The sequence below is a fragment of the Pituophis catenifer genome, unplaced genomic scaffold (genome assembly GCF_029215685.1).
Source record: "Pituophis catenifer annectens isolate HBS135680 unplaced genomic scaffold, rPitCat1.0.hap2 SCAF_8, whole genome shotgun sequence".
NCBI lineage: Eukaryota > Metazoa > Chordata > Lepidosauria > Squamata > Colubridae > Pituophis > Pituophis catenifer.
Window position 1 is genome coordinate 63,205,761 of NW_027256888.1, and position 20,605 is coordinate 63,226,365.

Genomic DNA, 20,605 nt, shown 5'->3' on the forward strand with positions numbered 1-20,605 from the left:
GTGTGTCTTTTCTGCCTTTTTCGGATAATGACTGCAATACCTTTTTGCCCCCGGCTTTTAAAAGAAAGAAAGCTTTTTTTGAAACACAGTTTAAATTGTTGTTTTAAAGTTGCTAGTATTGGACTGCAGTATCAGCAGTATAAATTTTTAATGTGTTGTACGTTAGTAGTGTTTAGATTCTCGGATGAATTATTCATTTAATCGCTTATTTTCTAAAATTGTGGGAACTTTGTCATTAACTGATCTTTTCCTGAGATTTTAGAATGTCTTCCTAATTTTTGAGTCAGTGAATGCTGATTACAAATATTTGTCCATGCAGTTTTCAAAACTGATTTTTCATTCCTTCTTCTGGGTTGTTTATGATTTCTCAAAGTAGCCCAATATATTTGAGACATAGGAAACCTTTCCAGCTCCATGGATTGGCAGCAGCAGTGGTGGTGGCGACGGGTGGGGTGGGATGGGGTGGGGTGGAGGGAATGGTTTTTATGTGTGAGAGCTTTACGATTGTGTCAAAGAAATGATGATGATGATGCCTAGTTTGGTAATGAACATTTTGTTGCTCAGAGAACAACTGGGCTACACATATCGTCCACCATGTACCAGCTTACTAGGAACAGGCATATAAAAATTTCCTTCCTTCCTTCCTTTTTTATTTAATAAAAAAAGCAAGCTACCCCTCCTAAGGGGGGGTAGCAAAATTGCTTATGGATAAAATTGAAAGACAAAGTGTATTTCATAAGTATCTTTTCCAGAAAATATGGAGTACAGAATATTTCACTGCAAGATAATTAATGGGGAGTTAAAACAACATGATGCAATACAGCCTGTCAAGCTTTTGCACCTAACCTAAAACAAATCTAATTTATGCATGATTTGGAGTAGCGTTAAGAAAAGAGCTAAAAAATATTTCTTGTAAGAGATTAATAAAAAAATGAGGAGACTTAAGACCATTATCAGGAACTTTGAAGCTACAATAATTTGTTTACAAATACTTCATCGTCTTTAACTTTAATTGTTTTTGTTGCTGCCTGGGTTTTCAACTGTATTTTTTTACCTTTACCTTTTGTTTTCTTTTCATTTTTTCAGAAAAAGGTGCTATGGAGTTTGGTGGCCTTAAAATTGAAATAAGAAATAGATAATATACCTAATATATAGTTGGTATATACCTAATATACTAACTAATATTCCTGAGAATTCAAATAAAATTTATTACAGTCTTAAGGCCAGATACAAAAATGTATCTACAGTAAAGACGTACTATATCTATCTCTAATAAAAGAAAAATAATAAGCATAATTCTATTATGCTTATTGTTTTCTTAATACATATATAATTAAGAATAAAGATTAAAATAAATCCACATAAAACTGTTCACAAGAAGTTCCAAATCTAAGTAATGGTGCAGTATATCGTACAAATGGTAGCACAAAACTCGGTTACTTGAAAGCTTCCTTTTGAGTCTGTATCAAAAGAAGTAACATTAAATAGAAATCACATTCCTTACAGTACCTGGAATTTTCTGTAAGACAGAATATTTAACTGCAACAGTGCATGAACAAAGGACTAGTACATCTAAACTTTTCTGTAATTTGATCATATTAAAAATATTAAATGGCTAAAATGATTTTTTTTTTCCTTTTGCAGCTGCAGTATTGAAATACGAAAACAACGTTATGAATATCAGACAGTTTAATTGTTCTCCTCATCCATACTGGCTTCCAAATTTCATGGACGTTTTCACTTGGTCTTTGCCATTTGTGGGAGAAAAAGGTATGTAAATTGTTTGGTCAGTGAGTAAAAAGGGAAGAACTCTTTACTGAAAAGGGGGTTGGCCCATTTGACCACCCAGAATATTCAGAGATGGTGGAAGTGTGTCAGGAATAAGGGGGAAACTAGATGGAAGGCAATGGACCATGCATGATAACAGCCAGGAGCAGTATGGTGGTGAGCAATGTAATTAGGATTGGAATTTCCTTTGCTTAGCTGTGTATTTGTAAAGTGCAACGTGACCACATTGCGTATCAATAGGAGTCTCCATTGCCATTCTTAAGCAAAACTCAGCAAGAATAACCGTGACTGGTAATTTCCTGCTTGATTCCCACAAGTAAAGTCAATACCCTGTTTTCCCGAAAATAAGACCCAACCAGAAAATAAGTCCTAGCATGATTTTTCAGGATGCTTGTAATATAAGCCCTACCCCCAAAATAAACCCCAGTTAAGATTGTCAGCCAGATGGATGCATTTAGTATTGTGATTCCCCAAAAATAAGACCTAACCAGAATATAAGCCCTAATGCATCTTTTGGAGCAAAAATTAATATAAGACCCGGTCTTATTTTCAGGGAAACATGGTAGGGAAACTTGATGGAAGTTGGCAGGTCCAGGTAGTTCACAGTCAGGCTGGAGGGCAGATAAATAATACAGAGTGAGATAGGAGATGTGCAAGTGAGAATATGTGGGTTGAAAACAGATTGTTACGGTGCCACATGAATGCCTACAGGCTGGGGAAAGATGTTACAAGTATTGTGAATGCCTTTAAGCTGGGGAGGGAATGCTGTGATGCAAGCATGCCACCATGAAATACCTTGGGATCTAACAAAAAAGGGAATTTCTGTTAAAGATATTTTTAAGATGCAGTTTGCTGGATGATACAAATCATGAGAAATGTCAGTAATATGTATCAAGATATTTTTAAAGTGGTACAACAATTTGTTTCATGGCAGTATTTATGAAATTACTTCATTTTTTAAAGTTTTTGCCATGATGTTAACATATTTTTGAGAATATTTAATATTTTGACACTAGATATTTTATGACTTTTTAAAATTTCTGCTATGCCTTATTGGTATACAGTATATGCATGTTCAGATGATATTATAATTGCTGCTTTTTATTGTAATGGTGTCTTCAATGATTTTGATTGGAATTTGACTCTAAAAAAGACAACTAGTGGTGTCCAAAGATATTATTTCTGTATTTGAAAATACCAGTGGTAGCATTTAACCTGCAACTATGCTGTTACTGCTACATAGTTACATAGTTATCACATCTATTAAAATTATTCTTCATTCCTATATGAGTTCTATTTCAGCAGACTCTGTCTACATCTATAAGATCAACAAGCTTAAATTGATCTCAGATACCTCCGCAGTACTAGTAGTAGCAGCAGGAGGAGGAGTTGTCAATGTTTATTGTCCAGTAAAACTCTGTCATTTCAGCTGGATTTGCCCAGCTGACATCCAATTCCAATTATGAGAATTTTTATTCTCCAATTCATTTTGAGGATTCACCTACACATAACAAAGCTTCTTTTGTGAAGAAAGGTTTGTAAGCTTCTTAGTTAAACTAAAAAAAAAAAGGCCTTCTGAAATTTCTTCACAAAAGAAGCGATGTTAAGAGTAGGTGCAATAAATTTGCTAAGGAGCGCCTTAATTAAACTATGATGGTGTGAGTTAAAAGGGATATTTTGGAAACAAGGAAGTAGGTAGGTGAAATTAGGCAGGCACTTATACTGTAGATGTTCTCTGCTGTTTTAATTTTTCATAGTAATTTTTCAGATGTTGCCAAATGATAAAGGTGAGATGAGGTTGCTTTTCTATGCTTGTGATGAGGTGGGTGGTAAAGGTATTAGTCTATATCTCTACCTAGATAATTTTCCAGCAGAAGCTTGGATTTCTATAGAGAAACAATTATATGGCAGGTGTATGTGGGCACAAGAATAGATAAATGGAAGTTTTGCAAATTGGCCTTTGTAGTAAAAAAAGTAAAATGTAAGGGAATTTCACTTCAGGAGGGCAAAAAGACTGAAAAGATTAAAGGCCTAACCATCCAAGTCAACAACAGCCTAGAAAAATCAAACACTGGGAAGCAAATCAAGAGATGCTTTTCCTTTCCCAAGTGGGCTTATGTAAAGGAAAAAGAGAGAGGGGCAGTGTCCATTTTATTTTGGTCATTTGACATTTGTATTTTATCCTTTGAGGCTGTGTAAAATCGGGCTAAAGGCAGAGTTCCAGTCAACAGCAGTTGACTGAATATAACCAATAAACTGGGATCATTTGCAGTATATAGTCCATTTCTTTTATAGATCAAAATCTGGTCTATATGACTTTGTTTTATTTGGAGGCATGTGTGTTTGTATGAGATACGTTTGTGTGAGATCCAGGAATGAGAAAACAGTTAGTTCCTGAGCTATGAAGGTTATCTACCCTCTTAAGAAAACAAATTTAATTCATTTCCCCATTTTTTTCTGTTTCCAACTTCCTTGTAGATCTGCAACCTTATTATATATAACTTTTTACTGAGTTAGCTTTCAGTGAGATTGAGCAGATTTGTTTTTTTACCTTGATGTCTAAAAGAATAGATTTAATGTTTCACTTTTCTCCTACTACAACATTTTACCCTGATTTTAGCAGCAGGATAAAATACAAATGCAAAAATAATTCATATCCCCAAATAATTTTATTATATATGCATGTCTTCACTTTGCCCTCAAGGATATTGACTGAGAGATTTGATAACATCACTTAGTTCCCAGGAAGATCGTTTTGTGCCCTATCTATAGTGGTCATAAATAGTTGCATTTAAACATGGTTTGAGTATGCTAAATTCCTACTATGAATAGGCTGTTTTTCTCAGATACCAGAAGTTGTGGTAAAGATATTGTGTGATAATGAGATGAAGGTTTGCAGGCAAACTACAACAGCATGTTGTACAACAGCTCCATTATATGCTTCCAAGCCCGTATATATTTCTGTATATCAAATATCACCTTTCTTTAATATACAGTAGTAGCCAAAATTGTGGAAAGCTTTTGGGAAAAGTGTATTTTATACAACTAGCTGATAACACCACCTTTTTTTTTTTTGGAATAGTACCATAGAATTATACTGTATATCAATGGAAAGATAATTTAATCAAGAATGTAATGCAATACTTTTTATCAAGAATTTGCTATTGGAATAGCAGTTACAGCATAAAGAAAAAAAGTGAAACACGTAGAAAAAACGAGATATACAAAAACTATCACGTCAGTTAATACTTAGCTGGGTAACCTTTAGCATAAATTATGGCCTTACAACGTCTTCCTGTGGAGTGAACCAAGTATTTTAGTTCTGCAGCTGTTATAATGTGAAGCCAAGATTGAATGATTGCTTCTATTAACTGGGTTTTATTGCTGGGTCGCTTCTGACTGACAAGTTTCTTTAGTTGGCTCCATATATTTTCAATTGGGTTAAAGTCTGGGCTATTCACAGGCCATTCCAGCAGTGGAATATGATTATCTTGAAACTCCCAAAAAAAGTGGTGTTATTAGTCATCAAACCTCAAAAATACACTTTCCCCAAAAAGTTTCCACAATTTTAGCTACTACTGTATTTGCACTCTTTTATAATTTTGTTATATTTCAATTAGTTTGTTTGAATTACTGGAATATTATTAATATATAGGTGGTCCTTGACTTACAACTAATTGTTTAGTGACTATTTGAATTTACAACTGCATTGAAAATGTACTTATTTTATTTATTTTTTATTTTATTTTTATTTTATTAGATTTATATACCGCCCTACTCCCGAAGGACTCAGGGCGATGAACAGCAAAAAAGATAAAACACACAGATTATAAAATTTAAAACAGTATAAAAACGTATTAAACAATTTGGCCCAAGACGAATTTAAAAACATCCTCATATTTAAAACAAATTTAAAATTTCTCATATGCCATTTAAAAGGGAAAGTTAGGCCAGGCCAGCCTGTTGGAATAAAAAGGTCTTGATGGCGCAGCGGAAGGTGCATAAATCCGGGATCCTCCGTATCTCTGGGGGGAGCTCATTCCAAATAACAGGTGCCCCCACAAAGAACTGCCAGCCGACATTGTTTGGCCAATGGCACCCTGAGGAGCCCCTCTCTATGAGAGCGTACTGGCTGGTGAGAGGCTATTGGTGGCAGCAGGCGGTCCTGTAAGTATCCAGGTCCTAAGCCATGGAGTGCTCTAAAGATGGTAACCAAAACCTTGAAGCGCACCCGGAAGACCACTGGAAGCCAATGCAGCTCGCGCAGGAGAGGTGTTACATGGGAGCACCACGTCACTCCCATAACCACCCGCGTGGCCGCACTCTGCACCAGTTGGAGCCTCCGGGTGCTCCTCAAGGGGAGCCCCATGTAGACAGCATTGCAGTAGTCCAGGCGGGAAGTGACGAGGGCATGAGTGACTGTGCGTAAGGAGTCCCGATCCAGAAAGGGACGCAACTGGCGAATCAGGCGGACCTGACGAAAAGTCCTCCCGGCCACAGCCATCAGGTGCTCTTCTAAAGACAGCCGTGAGTCCAGGAGGACACCCAAGTTGCGAGCCCTCTCCGTGGGGGCCAACGACTCACCCGCAATAGTCAGTCATGGCGCCAACTGACTATATCGGGACGCTGGAAACCACAGCCACTCAGTCTTGGATAGGTTGAGCCTGAGCCTGTTTCTCCCCATTATGACTATTATTTAAACTTACAACTGTTGCAGCATCCTCAAGGTCAAATAATCAGAATTTGGATGCTTGGCAACTGACTCATATTTATGATACATGGTTATGTGATCACCTTCTGCAACTTTCTGACAAGCAAAGTCAATGGGGAAGCCAGATTCTCTTAACAACCATGTTACTAATTTAATAATTGCAGCGATTCACTTAACAATGTGGCAAGTAAAGTGATAAAATGGGGCAAAACTCACAATATCTGCCTTGTTTAGCAATAGAAATCTGGACTCAATTGTGCTTATAAATCAAGGGCTACCTGTATTCTGCATAATTCCACAAATATATGACTTTTGAGCATTATAGCCTTCCTAATAACATCTGCTTGTGCACAGGTTATCAAATTTCCATCAAATCTTATCTTATTAAAAGAATTGTGTAATGAATAGTAAAATCCTAGATATATCAAGGTTTAGTTTTGATTGGTATTCTGGAAAACATCTAATTCTTGACACAAAAATCTATCACATATGAAAATATCACTCATTGGTTTAAAATTATAAATTAATAAGGTCTTTATCTACCAAACTTTATCTTGCATAGTATTTTCCAGTTACGCTTTTTTTAATATTTAACCCGTGCACCGAAAAAAATCCCTTATTTACTTGTTTGTTTCTTTTCAATTTACTGTAACTATTGCAAAACCGATTTTAATCAATAAAAAGATTAATTAAAAAACATTAAAACTTCTAATTACAAAATTATCTAATTCTTACTTACCTTTGTCCTAAAATACGATCTTTATTACACATGCAGTTTCTAAGTTGTGCAGCTTAGTATAGCTTTAATCTAGCTAAAAATATGATATGGAAAGGTGACTAATACCTGGTTATAATAATATGGTTACATTCTACTAACCCACTGTGAAAAGCATGCAACTGGCTGAATTCCCTACCGAAAGTACATTTAGTAGCAAATTAAGTTTGTTGCTATGGAAAAATAAGTATTGCCTCTTTTACGTGTTAAAGAAATTGTTTTTGCTTCTCTTTCAATTATTCCAAGTAGGAATAATTTGATAAATACCTTTTAGGCTTACCTATCTGTCCAGTAAAATTTCCTGGAGAGTGAAAGATTGTCGATATACAACACTTAAAGGATTCAATTAGCTTGCATTTATGGCCATCTAGAGTTCGGGTCTGCTAATTTCATAGCATGTTCATGTAGGCCGAAATGCCTTTTTTCCCTGTTTAAATATTTATGGATACTTCATTAAAATATTTTATTTTGTATAACTTGCAATGCTAAATTACCTCAGCTTTATGCCTAGTGCATGAGAGAGAAGGAAAAAGAGAGGCGTGAATAGCACAACTTTACTGGAAAACAATACAACTTGACAAACATTGCTTCAAATTAATCTGATAACTCAAGATTTTTGGGAGAAAAACAAAAGGAGACATGAACGTCCCTCTATTTATAAGCCAGACATCAAAAAAGAAGGAATGAAAGTGGATTTATTAAAACAGGAGTTGTATTTTTGCAGTAACCTTTCTGTTGAGCATTGAACTGTATCCCTCCTTAATCGCCTAAGGATTTGAACCTTGTTCTCTGGATGTTCATACAAATTTTGCTTTATTTATTTTGTCTTACAATTTTTTGCTTAAAACTCTGTGTGGTTGTTTTTGAGGTAACTATGCTGTGACTTTAATCACACCTTAATTGTCTCACACCTTCCACTTGGTTTTCTTAACAGTAACAGAGATGCTGGTCAATGTGCTGAACATTTGCTCAGATGATGAACTTGGAACAGAGGAAGATGGTTTTGATGGTAAGAAGCATTGTGTCTTGTGTCTTCTATTCAGGTGGTTTGCCTTGATTAACATTTGTGCTTGAAAATGTTTATTAATCTTGAGGAAAGTCATAGGGTGACTTTTAGAAGAAAGAGTCTAGATTTCATTTCATCCATGCTTCCCCAAATAATATATTTGCTGGATAATGTGTTTGCTTTTATGCATGGTTTGTATAAAGAAAGAATGAACATAAAATGTTCCGTTTGCTTCTTTTCAAATCAAAATGGCACTTAATACTAAAATACCTTTTCTGTGACTATGCTGTGCACTGCAAGATTTCTAAGTACAGAAGCTCATGTTGTGGAGAAATTAAAAACTTAGTACAGGTATTTTGGAACATGGACAGAACATAAGGTGAATCATTCAAGAAGTTGAGTCTGATGTTCAGAACCCTTAGGTTTTCCAGAATCTACATGGTCAGACTAATCATGTGGGCCAGTCTTCTCTGTCTTTGCTCTTTCCAGTACTATTTGAGTATGATGCTTAAAATTTCCAGTTTCCAGCTAATATGGCTCACGTCTATGCTAACTGGGAATTCTGTATTCTGTACTAAATTTCTGATTAAACATGGTGTGAATTTTGGCATTTATGTAAAATGCAACTTTTAAACTAAGAATCACAGAGGAGAGAGTTTATTTCATGTAGATCAGTATAGCTTCATTTTTCTCAAATACTCAATATAAGATTACCATCATCTGAAGAACTTCTAAAACTCTGAGATAAATTAAATGTAATAAAAAAAACTATATTTTTCTAAAGCTTTTATATTAGAAATATTAACTAAAGAAATAATTCTATCTTGAGAGTATTAGGTTGGAGAAGGTTGCGCTAGAAATATAGTTCTCTTTAAACCTTTTAAATTGGAAAAAAAATCCATTTATGCTCTTATGGGAACAGAATAGCATCATCTACAAATACACGGTGACCTGATTCACACATTTCATTAGTTATGGCTTTTTAAAAAACCATGTTTCATTCATCTCAGTTGGGTGGTTTATATAATAGATTAAATAAATATGGTTCACATTTGATATTATTTCATGTACCATACTAAGACAGAAGCACTATATATAAAGGGAAATTCTTGCATAGCAGTTCTGGAATCAGAGTGTGGAAATTATTTTGGAATAATAATTCCATAATATTATTCCTAATAATATTCTTTGGGATAAGAATAAAAGGAGAAAGAAATAAAAGATATACTATTGTGGGAGTTTATTATAGATTACCTGAGTAGACAGAAAAAGCAGATAGGTATTTCTGCATGAGATGACTAGTCTTTCAAAAAGACTAATGTGATACTGATAATGTGAGATTTCAAACATCCAGTTATCTTCTGAAAATCAAATTCTTCCAAGAGTCAGAGGACCTATAAATTCTTGTCCTCTCTTGCTGACATCAGTTGTCAGAAAGTGGAAGAACTTAATCCACTGGACTTTATCCTTGTCAATAGTGAGGGATTGGTTGAAGTACTGAATGTGACTGGTACCTCAAAGAAAAATTGTCAAGTTATTCTTGAATATGTAATATCCAGGGGAGGAGAGTACCTGATAAAGTCAGACCTGCGCACTGAAATTAGAATGTGATGTTTCATGAATTCAGAGGGAAGATATGTCGTATGTAGCGTCTACAAATGCTTAACAGAAAAGCATCCAGAAAAGATGCTGAAAATGCAATGAAAACAATCTCCAGAAGAAACAGGATAAATTAAAGAGGCTAGCATGGATACATAAAGAACTCTCTTAAAATGTTGAAGAGAAAAGGTGACACATATGAAAATAAAAAGATGGAACACAGAGAAGAATAGAAAATAGTCTCCTGAAACTGAGTCAGAAAAGCTACAGGTCAGAATGAGCTGAAGCTTTCAGCAAATCCCCAAAACAACAAAAAAGCTTTATTTGGATTTATTAGAAATAAAAGGAAAGCCAAAAGACTAATGATCCATAGGGAGAAGAAAGTGATGATGGAATAATGTGCAATGATGGGAAAGCTTAGTTTCTTCACTCCTATTTTCCATATTTTCTTTAGGAAGGGAAATGAAGCCATAGGTGATCATAATTATGTGACGAGGGGAAAGGAGTTACTGCCACTTAGGCTAGCAAAGGAGATGGTAAAAGGGAATGCAGTCTATTTCAATGAATTCAAGTATCCAAGGTTTCATAGATCTAAGAGTTCTGAAAGGACTAGCAGTGGTTTCCAAAACTGGTATTCTTTGAGAACTCCTGGAGGACTGGTGAGAACCCAGAAATGTGAAGAAGAAATGTTATCCCCATGTTTAAAAGGGAAAAGGTAGATCTAGGAAACTGCAGGTATGCAGGCTTGATGTCCATACTAGATAAAGTCTTAGACAAATTATTCAGATCTGCACAAATAAGCTGTTAGATGGTCAGGCTAAAATTAACAGGAGCCAGCATGGAAGCCAAATGAGTAATGTCAGGCTAACCTTGTCTCCTTCTTTGATAGGGTTACTAGATTATTAGATCAGAGTTGTGGTGTATCTGGATCTCATTAAGGATTTCAGCAGAGGATTTCATGATATTCTTCTAAAAATATGGGCTAGACAATATTGCTGTAAAATAGTTTCACAATTGGCTAAATGATTGCAGCCAAAGAGTGTTCATGAATGACTCGACTTCAACTTGGAGATAGTATCAAATAGAGTACTGCGGAGCTCTGTTTTTGGCCATATGCTTTTCAGCATTTGTTACTAATAACTTGGATGAAGGGATTAAAGGTACATTTTCAAAGTTTGTAGATCAGCCAACACTGGGAGGGTAATAAATATTTTAGAGGAGACAGATATGTGCAAAAATATAACAGCTTGATGATTGAGGTGAAATGAATAGGATGGAATTTAATCTGGAAAATATTGCATCTGTATAAGAAAAAAATAAAATACAATCATATGATAAGGAATACCTGATCTCACCGTAAAACATGTAAAAGAGGTCTTGTTGTCCCTGCTGACTACAATTTAAATATAATCCAGTAGCAAGATGCAGACTCCATGTCCACCACAGTTCATAGGGGAGAGTTCAGATTGGAACAAGTTTGCAAGAGGGCTACCAATACAACAGTGACTCTGGAAACTAAAATTATCTGAGCACCAATTAATGTATTTTTGTTTAGACTATAGAAAGTCTAGCTGAGGATAGCTCCTAGTCTTCAGTTATCTGGCCATTGTAACACAAAGAGGGAGTAGAGTTAGTTAGAGTTAGGGCTGGACCAGAACCAGTGGGTTAAACTTACAACCTCACTAAACAAAAACTCAGTGTCAGAGATTCTCTCATGGATCTGAACAGGTGGTTGGATTAGATGTCGTCTATGGTACTTTAAGTCTCCATGATTCTATGAAACAAACCACGATATGGCTTAATACATTCTGTGAATCAGGCCAGGATACATTTTTTTATAACTACATGGTTAGTCCAACGAATCTCAATACATGAAGAAGAAAATGGTACTTGGTAGTACATGTACTTGGTAGTACAGTGATTTAAAGCACCCTGTTATTAAGACCAGCTGCCTGCAATTACTGCAGGTTCGAATCTCGCCAGGCTCAAGGTTGACTCAGCCTTCCATCCTTTCTAAGGTAGGTAAATTGAGGACCCAGTTGTGGGGGCAATAAGCTGACTTTGTATAAATATACAAAAGGATGAAGGCTATTGCTTAGCACATTGTAAGCCGCCCTGAGTCTCCGGAGAAGGGCGGCATATAAATCAAAATAAAAAAAAATAAAATAAAAATGTATGGTACAGACTGCATAGATTATTTATTTAGCTTAATTTAGAGGAAAAATTTCTTCCTAGACCTATATAGCAGTATTATCATATATGAGATTCAGGTTAATTCATGAATGTGGCCATCATGTGACTATTAAACTGTTATACAGTATTTGTATGTAATTTACATACAATATATATATATACAAAAAATATATGATATTTTACGAAAAGAGTCCTCCATTCCTCTACCTGCAATAAAATACTTTATGCCACCAGACTCCAAATTTTGAGCTTAGACAATTTAGAACTACACCGACGTCAGTCTGATCTAAGCATAGTACATAAAATTATCTGCCACAATGTCCTTCCTATCAATGACTACTTCAGCTTCAACCACAACAATACACCAGCAAATAATAGATACAAACTCAATGTAAACCGCTCCAAACTCGATTGCAGAAAATATGACTTCAGTAACAGAGTGGTCAATGCCTGGAATGCACTACCTGACTCTGTAGTTTCTTCCCCAAACCCCCAAAACTTTAACCATTCCTAAGAGGTCTGTAAGGGGCGTGCATAAGTGCACCAGCATGCCTACCGTCCCTGTCCTAATATTCCTTTTTACTTACTCTTTTCATGTATTCAAATTATGTTTATACTTTTACCTATTATCTTATATATGCTTGACAAATAAACTTATGATTATGATAATTATAATATCATGACCATAGTACCATGATATGTTTATTCCAAGGGGAGAAAATGTCAAACAATTTCAAGACACTACATCATCCAAAACAGCAAATCAGTTTTATGATGTGTCTGGTTCTAATACAGTCAGTTCTTTTCACATTTAAAACTTATGCTACAATAAAATGTCCTTTAACGTTAAAGGAGCAAAAGAACACAGGGCTGTGTGTATCTATTCAGAATTTAAGACATTTTGTGCTCAGCTTCACTTCCAATTGCTTTTCAGTCCCTTGACTGATAATAGAATGGATATATAAATTCATACTTTACATGGGAAACCTTATGTTAAAGCCACAAATACAGTTACAATATTTCTGCTTCAAAATAAATGTAATATTGAAGCCTTAATGAAAATAGAATTACAGAGTTTAAACAGTATTCAACCATTTTCTTCTTCCTATCAATTTACATATTATCGCTAAGAGAAATCCTCAAAGTTTGGTTTGGTTTGCCTTACTTCAGGTGTGAGTAATAGCTTTCTTTTGGGGGGTGGACTTGTACCTTAACCAACACATTTTCATACTCTATGACAGACGTCTTCAAACTTGGCAGCTTTAAGACTTCTCCAGCCAGAATTCTGGGAGTTGAAGTCCACAAGTCTTAAAGCTGCCAAGTTTGAAGACCTCTGCTCTATGATATAAGTGGCGTGAACAGTAGGCTCAAGGGGTGGAGCAAATTGAAACAAGCAACATATCAGAAGCAAGAGTGGGAAATGTGTTTCTTTTAATGAAAAAATAAATAAATCTGTTAGACTTTGCAATGAATAAATATACCAACTTTAAACCTTTTCCCCATGCAAAAAATCATGTCATCAGATTCCAATAACATAGACTTTGGATTGTCTAGAGATTGCAAAAATAGACCTGGGGAGACCTTACTTTGACAGCCATCTGTGGTTGCCACCAACTCACATTGATATATTTAGATACTGTTATGAAATTAAGCTTCTTCTTTCTTCTTTCCTTGGGTCCTCTTGAGAAAAAAAAAATAGTTTTATGCTATTTGTCGTGGGGGAAAAAGGGTAAGAAAGAGTTGCAGGCAGTGGTGAAATCCAAATTTTTTTACTGCCGGTTCTGTGGGCGTGGTTTGGTGGGTGTGGCTTGGTGGGTGTGGCAGGGGAAGGATACTGCAAAATCTCCATTCCCACCCCACTCTGGGGCCAGCCAGAGGTGGTATTTGCCGGTTCTCCGAACTACTCAAAATTTCCACTACTGGTTCTCCAGAACCTGTCAGAACCTGCTGGATTTCACCCCTGGTTGCAGTGTCTTGGGCTTTTTTTAAAATACTAGTTTGTTAAGGATGTTGGTGAATGACATGCTCCTGAAATCTGTCTGAAAAGCAGTTCCTGTTGCTTCTGGTTAATGGGTAAAACAGTCTACATTGCTCTGCTCCCATTAAATTGTTCCAGTCGATTATTCAACTATAAGTCTTCAAAGGGAAAATTACAGCAAGCCAAGTAATGTATTTATTTGTATCCATACATTTGCATTTATATTTATATACCACCCTATTCTGAGGAAAAACTAAATAACATATTGATACCAAAACAGTTATAGTGCCTTGTGCCATGTCACTATAATTGTCCACCATAGTCCACCATGTGCACTATGGAACCAATGGAATAAAATGGTTTTAATTACCATGTGAAAGATATGTAAAATGGAAGTTCCCTATTTTATGGACTATAGTGATCTCTAAGATAGGGCTGCTTCCGAGAAGCCATGCTTCTAATGGCTCACTTACTTCATTTCACAAGGGATGGAGAATTCAGGAAAAATAGTCCCATTAGTATATTGGTGTTGGGCCATTTAGGGCTTCAAAATCAACACTTGGACCCACAAACCTATCAGTAGGCTAGTGCAACAGTTGGTAAGTAGACAAGTCACTTACATTTTACACCAACACATGTTCAAGGAAAATCACATATATAGTACATTGCAGTAGTCTAAATTCTAGTGGTCTATATCATGAGAAACTTTTGGTCCCTAGATAGTAAATCATCCAGAGCAGGAGCTACCTACTACCTATGGATCAGAGACTGCTCAAGTAGGACCCAAAGTCTCCATAGTTGCAATTGGTTCTTAGGAGGGGAATGAGATCAAGCCATGTCAGTCCCCTATGTATGACAATTTCATCTTTGAGAGATTTATCCACTCGGGCACTGGATCAGGACTACCACACCCTTTCCAGTTTTACCTGGGATGGTGATATAAACTGGGTATCATCAGGGTATTGGTGACACCCTACTTGGAACTAGTGAATATCCTCCCCTGCATTTCATGCAGATGTTGAATAGCAATGTGTAATTTCCACATGGGAATTACAAGGTTTCAAATATTACATGTGGAAGTATTATAAAATATAAAATAAATCTCCGTGACATGACAATCACAGCTATGTTTCCTTTCTGCTTAATACTCATGGTCCCTCATATTAGCCTAAAATAGCTTTTTGATGTTTCATGATCTACTGCTTGATAGGTCTTCTAAAATGATTCAGTTGTTATTGAATATTGTACTTTCCTAATGAAAAATGGCTATTATTTCTCTGCCTCTCATTTTCAGAGAGAGTAGTCAGCAGTTTGAAATAATTATTATTCCTCTAATATTCAAGAAACCAATTTTAGATTGCTTTCTTGATTTAAAGTGTATTGCTTCAGGTTTTTTAAATTAAACATTCCAAAATAATAAATAACAGTTTTTGAAAGGATGGTTATTTATTCAAATCGGAAGAATAATTAGTAAACATATACATAGCAGAAGAAATTGCAAAAACAGATTTCTATAAAACGGTAGGTGATAGATTAAATTACAGGTTATTTTCGTGATTAGCAACCTAATCTGTACTTCCCAAAGTGTTCAGAAAGCAAAATCTTTATTGTTCAGTATAATCAGATTTTTTGCTGCAACTCCATAGTTGGGGTCTCCATATTGGATAGTTTAATGAGAATAGCATATTTGTACTGACTTTTTTGTATAGTTTATATGGCAAATTCTGTATTTCCTATGAAATAGAGTAAAGCAAAATAAGATGCAGTATAGGTGACCCATGTTTAAACAACCACAATTGGGACTGACAACTTGATATTTAAGTGACATAGTTGCTACATGGAAAATCACGTGACTATGACTTTTTATTAATTTTATTTTCAGCTGTCCTTTTTTCTCACTTCCCTACCTTTTGAAATGCTTACTCTGATGCTGGATTAATTAGCAGGAAGGGAATTAAAGTTTGGATTTACATTCATTGGAGAGGAAGAGATTACAAAAATATAAAGGATTACATGAGAGTAAGAAGGTACACAGGAATATACATCAAAAGGAATGCGCTGGCACTGGCTGTTTGTGTAGCATGCTTGAGGTTGCAGGCCACAAACACACCAGGCAAACATCTGATATATATATATTCCCCATTGTGTACCTGCTTATTCTCTTATAATCCCTTCTTCTCCAATCTCTCAGCAGGGAGAGGATAGGAAAAAAATGGGCTAGGGATAGGACAGATTGCTTTAAAAAGCGATCTCTTTAGATAATCTGTCCTGTGCCTCGCCCATTTTTCCTCCCCCTTATCCTCCCTGCAGACTGAGATTGGAGAAGAAGAACGTACAAGAGAGCGAGCAGCACACAATGGGGAATACACATTGAAAGGAATGTGCTACTGTCAACTGTTTGGCTAACACACTCACAGCAGTCCTGAGTGCAAAAGATATTTTAAAACTATTACAGTGTTCAAAATAAATTAAACTAAATTCCAAGTGCAGTCTTGTCTTACTTTGGTAAATTATATTTCATTACAATGCTGAGAATTGCTTTTTTAACCAGTCTAGTTAGATAATGTTGATTATCCTGTTTCTGAACCAAATCTGTAATAAAAAGTTTAATTCCCTGAATATTAGTTTTTTTTCTTTATCCTCTTTTTTTTTTGTCATCCCACTACAAAGGAAAGCAAATGTCTCAATTTAAGTAGTCATTTATAATCAAAAAATTAAGTCATTTGTTTTTCTCCTAATTCTGCTTTTTGATAAAAGAATTGGTCTTGTAAGTACAAATAGTCCTCAACTTGCAACAGTTTGTTTAGTGACCATTCAAAGTTACAACAGCACTGAAAAAAGTGATTTATGAACGTTTTCCCCCACTTATGACTGTTGCAATATCCCTGTGGTCCCATGATCAAATGCTTAGCAACTGACTCATATTTAAGACAGTCGCAGTGCCCCAGGATCATGTGATCCCTTTTGCAACCTTCTGACAATCAAAGTCAATGGGGAAACTGAAATTCACTTAACAACCATGTTACTAACTTAACAACTGCAGTGGTTGACTTAATAACAGTGGCAAGAAAGGTCATAAAATGGTACAAAATTCACTTACCAACTGTCTCACTTAACAACAGAGACCCTTGGGAGTTGGGCGGCATAGAAATGCGACTAAACAAACAAACAAACAAACAAACAAACAAACAACAGAAATGTTTGGCTCAATTGTGGTTGTAAGTCAAGAACTACCTGTGTTCAGATTTGCCAAATATGAGTAGAGTAGAGTAGAGTAGAGTAGAGTAGAGTAGAGTAGAGTAGAATAGAATAGAATAGAATAGAATAGAATAGAATAGAATAGAATAGAATAGAATAGAATAGAATAGAATAGAATAGAATAGAATAGAATAGAATAGAATAACGGAGTTGGAAGGGACCTTGGATTCTTCTAGTCCAACCCCCTGCCCAGGCAGGAAACCCTACACCACTTCAGACAAATGGTTGTCCAACATCTTCTTAAAAATTTCCAGTGTTGGAGCATTCACAACTTCTGGAGGCAAGTTGTTCCACTTATTAATTGTTCCAACTGTCAGGAAATTCCTCCTTAGTTCTAAATTGTTTCTCTCCTTGATTAGTTTCCACCCTTTGCTTCTTGTTCCACCCTCAGGTGCTTTGAAGAATAGTTTGACTATCCCTCTTCTTTGTGGCAAACCCTGAGATATTGGAACACTGCTATCATGTCTCCCCTAGTCCTTCTCTTCATTAAACTAGACATACCCAGTTCCTGCAACTGTTCTTCATATGTTTTATCCTCCAGTCCCCTAATCATCTTTGTTGCTCTTCTCTGCACTCTTTCTAGAGTCTCAAAATCTTTTTTACATCGTAGCGATCAAAACTGAATGCAGTATTCCAAGTGTGGCCTTACCAAGGCATTATAAAGTGGAATTAACCCTTCACATGATCTTGATTTTATCCCTCTGTTTATGCAGCCCAGAACTGTGTGGCTTTTTTGGCAGCTGCTGCACACTGCTGGCTCATATCTAAATGGTTATCCATTAGGACTTCAAGATCCCTCTCACAGTTACTACTATTGAGCAAGGTACCATATATACGGTACCATGCATTTTGTTTTTCTTCCCTAAATGTAGAACCTTACTTTTTTCACTGTTGAATTTCATTTTGTTAGATAGCGCCCAATGTTCAAGTCTGTCAAGATCCTTCTGTATCTTGAGCCTATCTTCTGGAGTGTTGGCTATTCCTGCCAGCTTGGTGTCATCTGCAAATTTGATGAGTTCCCCATCTCATATGTTTTTGACGAAACCAAGCCAAAGAAGAACTTGTGTTTTTCATCTTGTTGCTTTCCTAGTTACTGCTTTAATCATCTTGCTGTTATTATTATTTTATCTAATTGACCTTGGCCACCCACATTATTGGGTTTATAGATACTTGTGATGTCATCACACTGGAGGTCACAATGTTATGAGCAAAATCATACAGTTTGGCTAGCTGATCAGATAAACAGACAAGTGAGACAAAGCATGAAAATAAAGAAGAGATAAAACTTGCAGAGATGCAGCACTGATTGAAATAATTTCACAAACTGTTAATTGGCATGAGAAGAAAATAGCTTTTGACTTAGCCCTAAGAATACGTAATGTCAAAGAGTGATGTAGTTGAATGGTGGAATAACATTATTCTGTACCATGCAATAAGAGCCATATATTTGAAGAAATCTCTTATTTGATTTAGATGTTAATAATTAAATACTGGGGACCAGAAGTAAATACTGTAGATATTATTAAATGCAAGCATTTATTTTAGAATTTTCATTTACATGTATGTGTGCGCGCACACACATAAATACATACAATGATTCTAATTCCATTTAATTTATTCTTCAGCATGTAATGTTTATGAATTAATACAGAGCACACATATTTGCTGAGGTATCTGAAACTAGCTATATAGTGTTTTCAGTTTTACTTGCTTTTCTAATTAATAGGGATATTGACTTGGTGGAAATGAATGAAATAATTAAGTACTAATTAAAATTACCCACTTACATGATAGACAGCTTGATAGCAAAGAACTTGATTTGTTCTCTGTACTTTCGGCAATGCTGAAGCACATTTTGCTAATTACCTGACCTAATTTTTTGTTCCTTAGATTAATTTCATTGAAATGTAACTGTAACACTTTTAATTGTGACAGATATCCACCAGATGACATTGCTAGAAATGTAGTTATTTCACTGTCATAATAGCAAGGAAAGTGAGAGATTATTCCTGTTGGAGGGTTTTGATATCTTGAGTGTTAAAAATACCACTTCACTATTTTTTATTGATACTGGTAACCATAAACAAAAGTAGAACATTATTTTGGGATATGTGTGAGTTTATGAAGAAACATTGCAGGGTGAAAGTCAAAAGATGAAAGCTTCACCCCTTAAACAGACACATGCAATATCATGACATTTGTTATGGTCATAATGTAGCTTTCATCAATTGATAGCTCTGAATGTCTACCATTACTTTCAGGAAAGGAGAAAACTGCATTTGAGAAAAATAGTTGAATAAATTACTAACTGGTGTGTTTATTAATATTTAAAGAAAATTACCACAAGATTGTGTAACAAAATAACTGATGGCACTATACAATAAAATGGTGTCATTAGTCATTGATTATGTAGTCAAGAGGAGTTAAATCAGGAAGAAATGTAAATTGGGAAATGTAAATTGAAAGTTGCAAACAAATTTTGTTCTTATTGTACTTTATCTGTGACAAAGAAGGAACCAAGAAAAGGGGCTATGGACAATCATCTATTATATATATATATAGAACACATAAATAGTATACATAAATAACTTACAGCGTTAATAAACAGAAGCCAAAGCTAGATCCTGAATTGGATCTCAAAATGCCATAGCCTGCAATTTTTAATATTCATTTGAGTGGATTTTTTATTCAAATACATCATCTGAAGTAGAAAGGAACAAACCATAGATATGAGATTGCACTCTGAAGTATAAATTCAGAGTTGAATATACCAAATGCTATTGTTACTGAGCCTAACTAGGTTAGATGTAAGACAATGGTGAAGAAGAGTTATATTTCAAAGCTACTTTCATAACGATGCTGTATATTTATCTTGCTTTTTCTCCAGGGATTTTAAGGAGGCTTACATGGTATTCATCTCTACTATTTTATCCTCATAACAACCCTGAGAGTTAATTACTGATTGAAGAGATTCAAGGAGTTTTTTTGACTGAGTAAAATACTTGAACTAAATCTCCTTCCTGCTACCTTTAAGACTTTACCCAGTATCCAGGAATGGTTATAAAAGAGTTTAGATTTATTCTCTTAGGTCATTGAGCCTAATTATAGAGAAAAGTCATGACTTGAAATGTCTGGCCAGAGTAGGATGCATATGATTTATGCTTGTTTAGATGGTAATGAATTACTTGATCAGGATTCTACATGTTGCAGCTCATTTTCAGAATCTTGCTGAATATGCAGATGTCAGAAAGTGTTGATGGCCACTTTATTCAGTAACCGAAGAGTCACTGTCGTTCA

General features: G+C 35.4%; 1 protein-coding gene across 5 annotated transcripts in view; it reads left to right on the forward strand.

Moving 5' to 3' along the window:
• PPP3CA (protein phosphatase 3 catalytic subunit alpha) overlaps nt 1-20,605 on the forward strand; it is a 213,697-nt gene that overhangs the window by 170,978 nt on the left and 22,114 nt on the right. For all 5 annotated transcript variants that reach the window (XM_070948213.1, XM_070948216.1, XM_070948214.1 and 2 more), the window contains exons 9-10: nt 1,645-1,770; nt 8,209-8,283. In XM_070948213.1, coding sequence (XP_070804314.1) covers nt 1,645-1,770; nt 8,209-8,283 — 201 coding nt within the window. The remainder of the gene's footprint in view (nt 1-1,644; nt 1,771-8,208; nt 8,284-20,605) is intronic.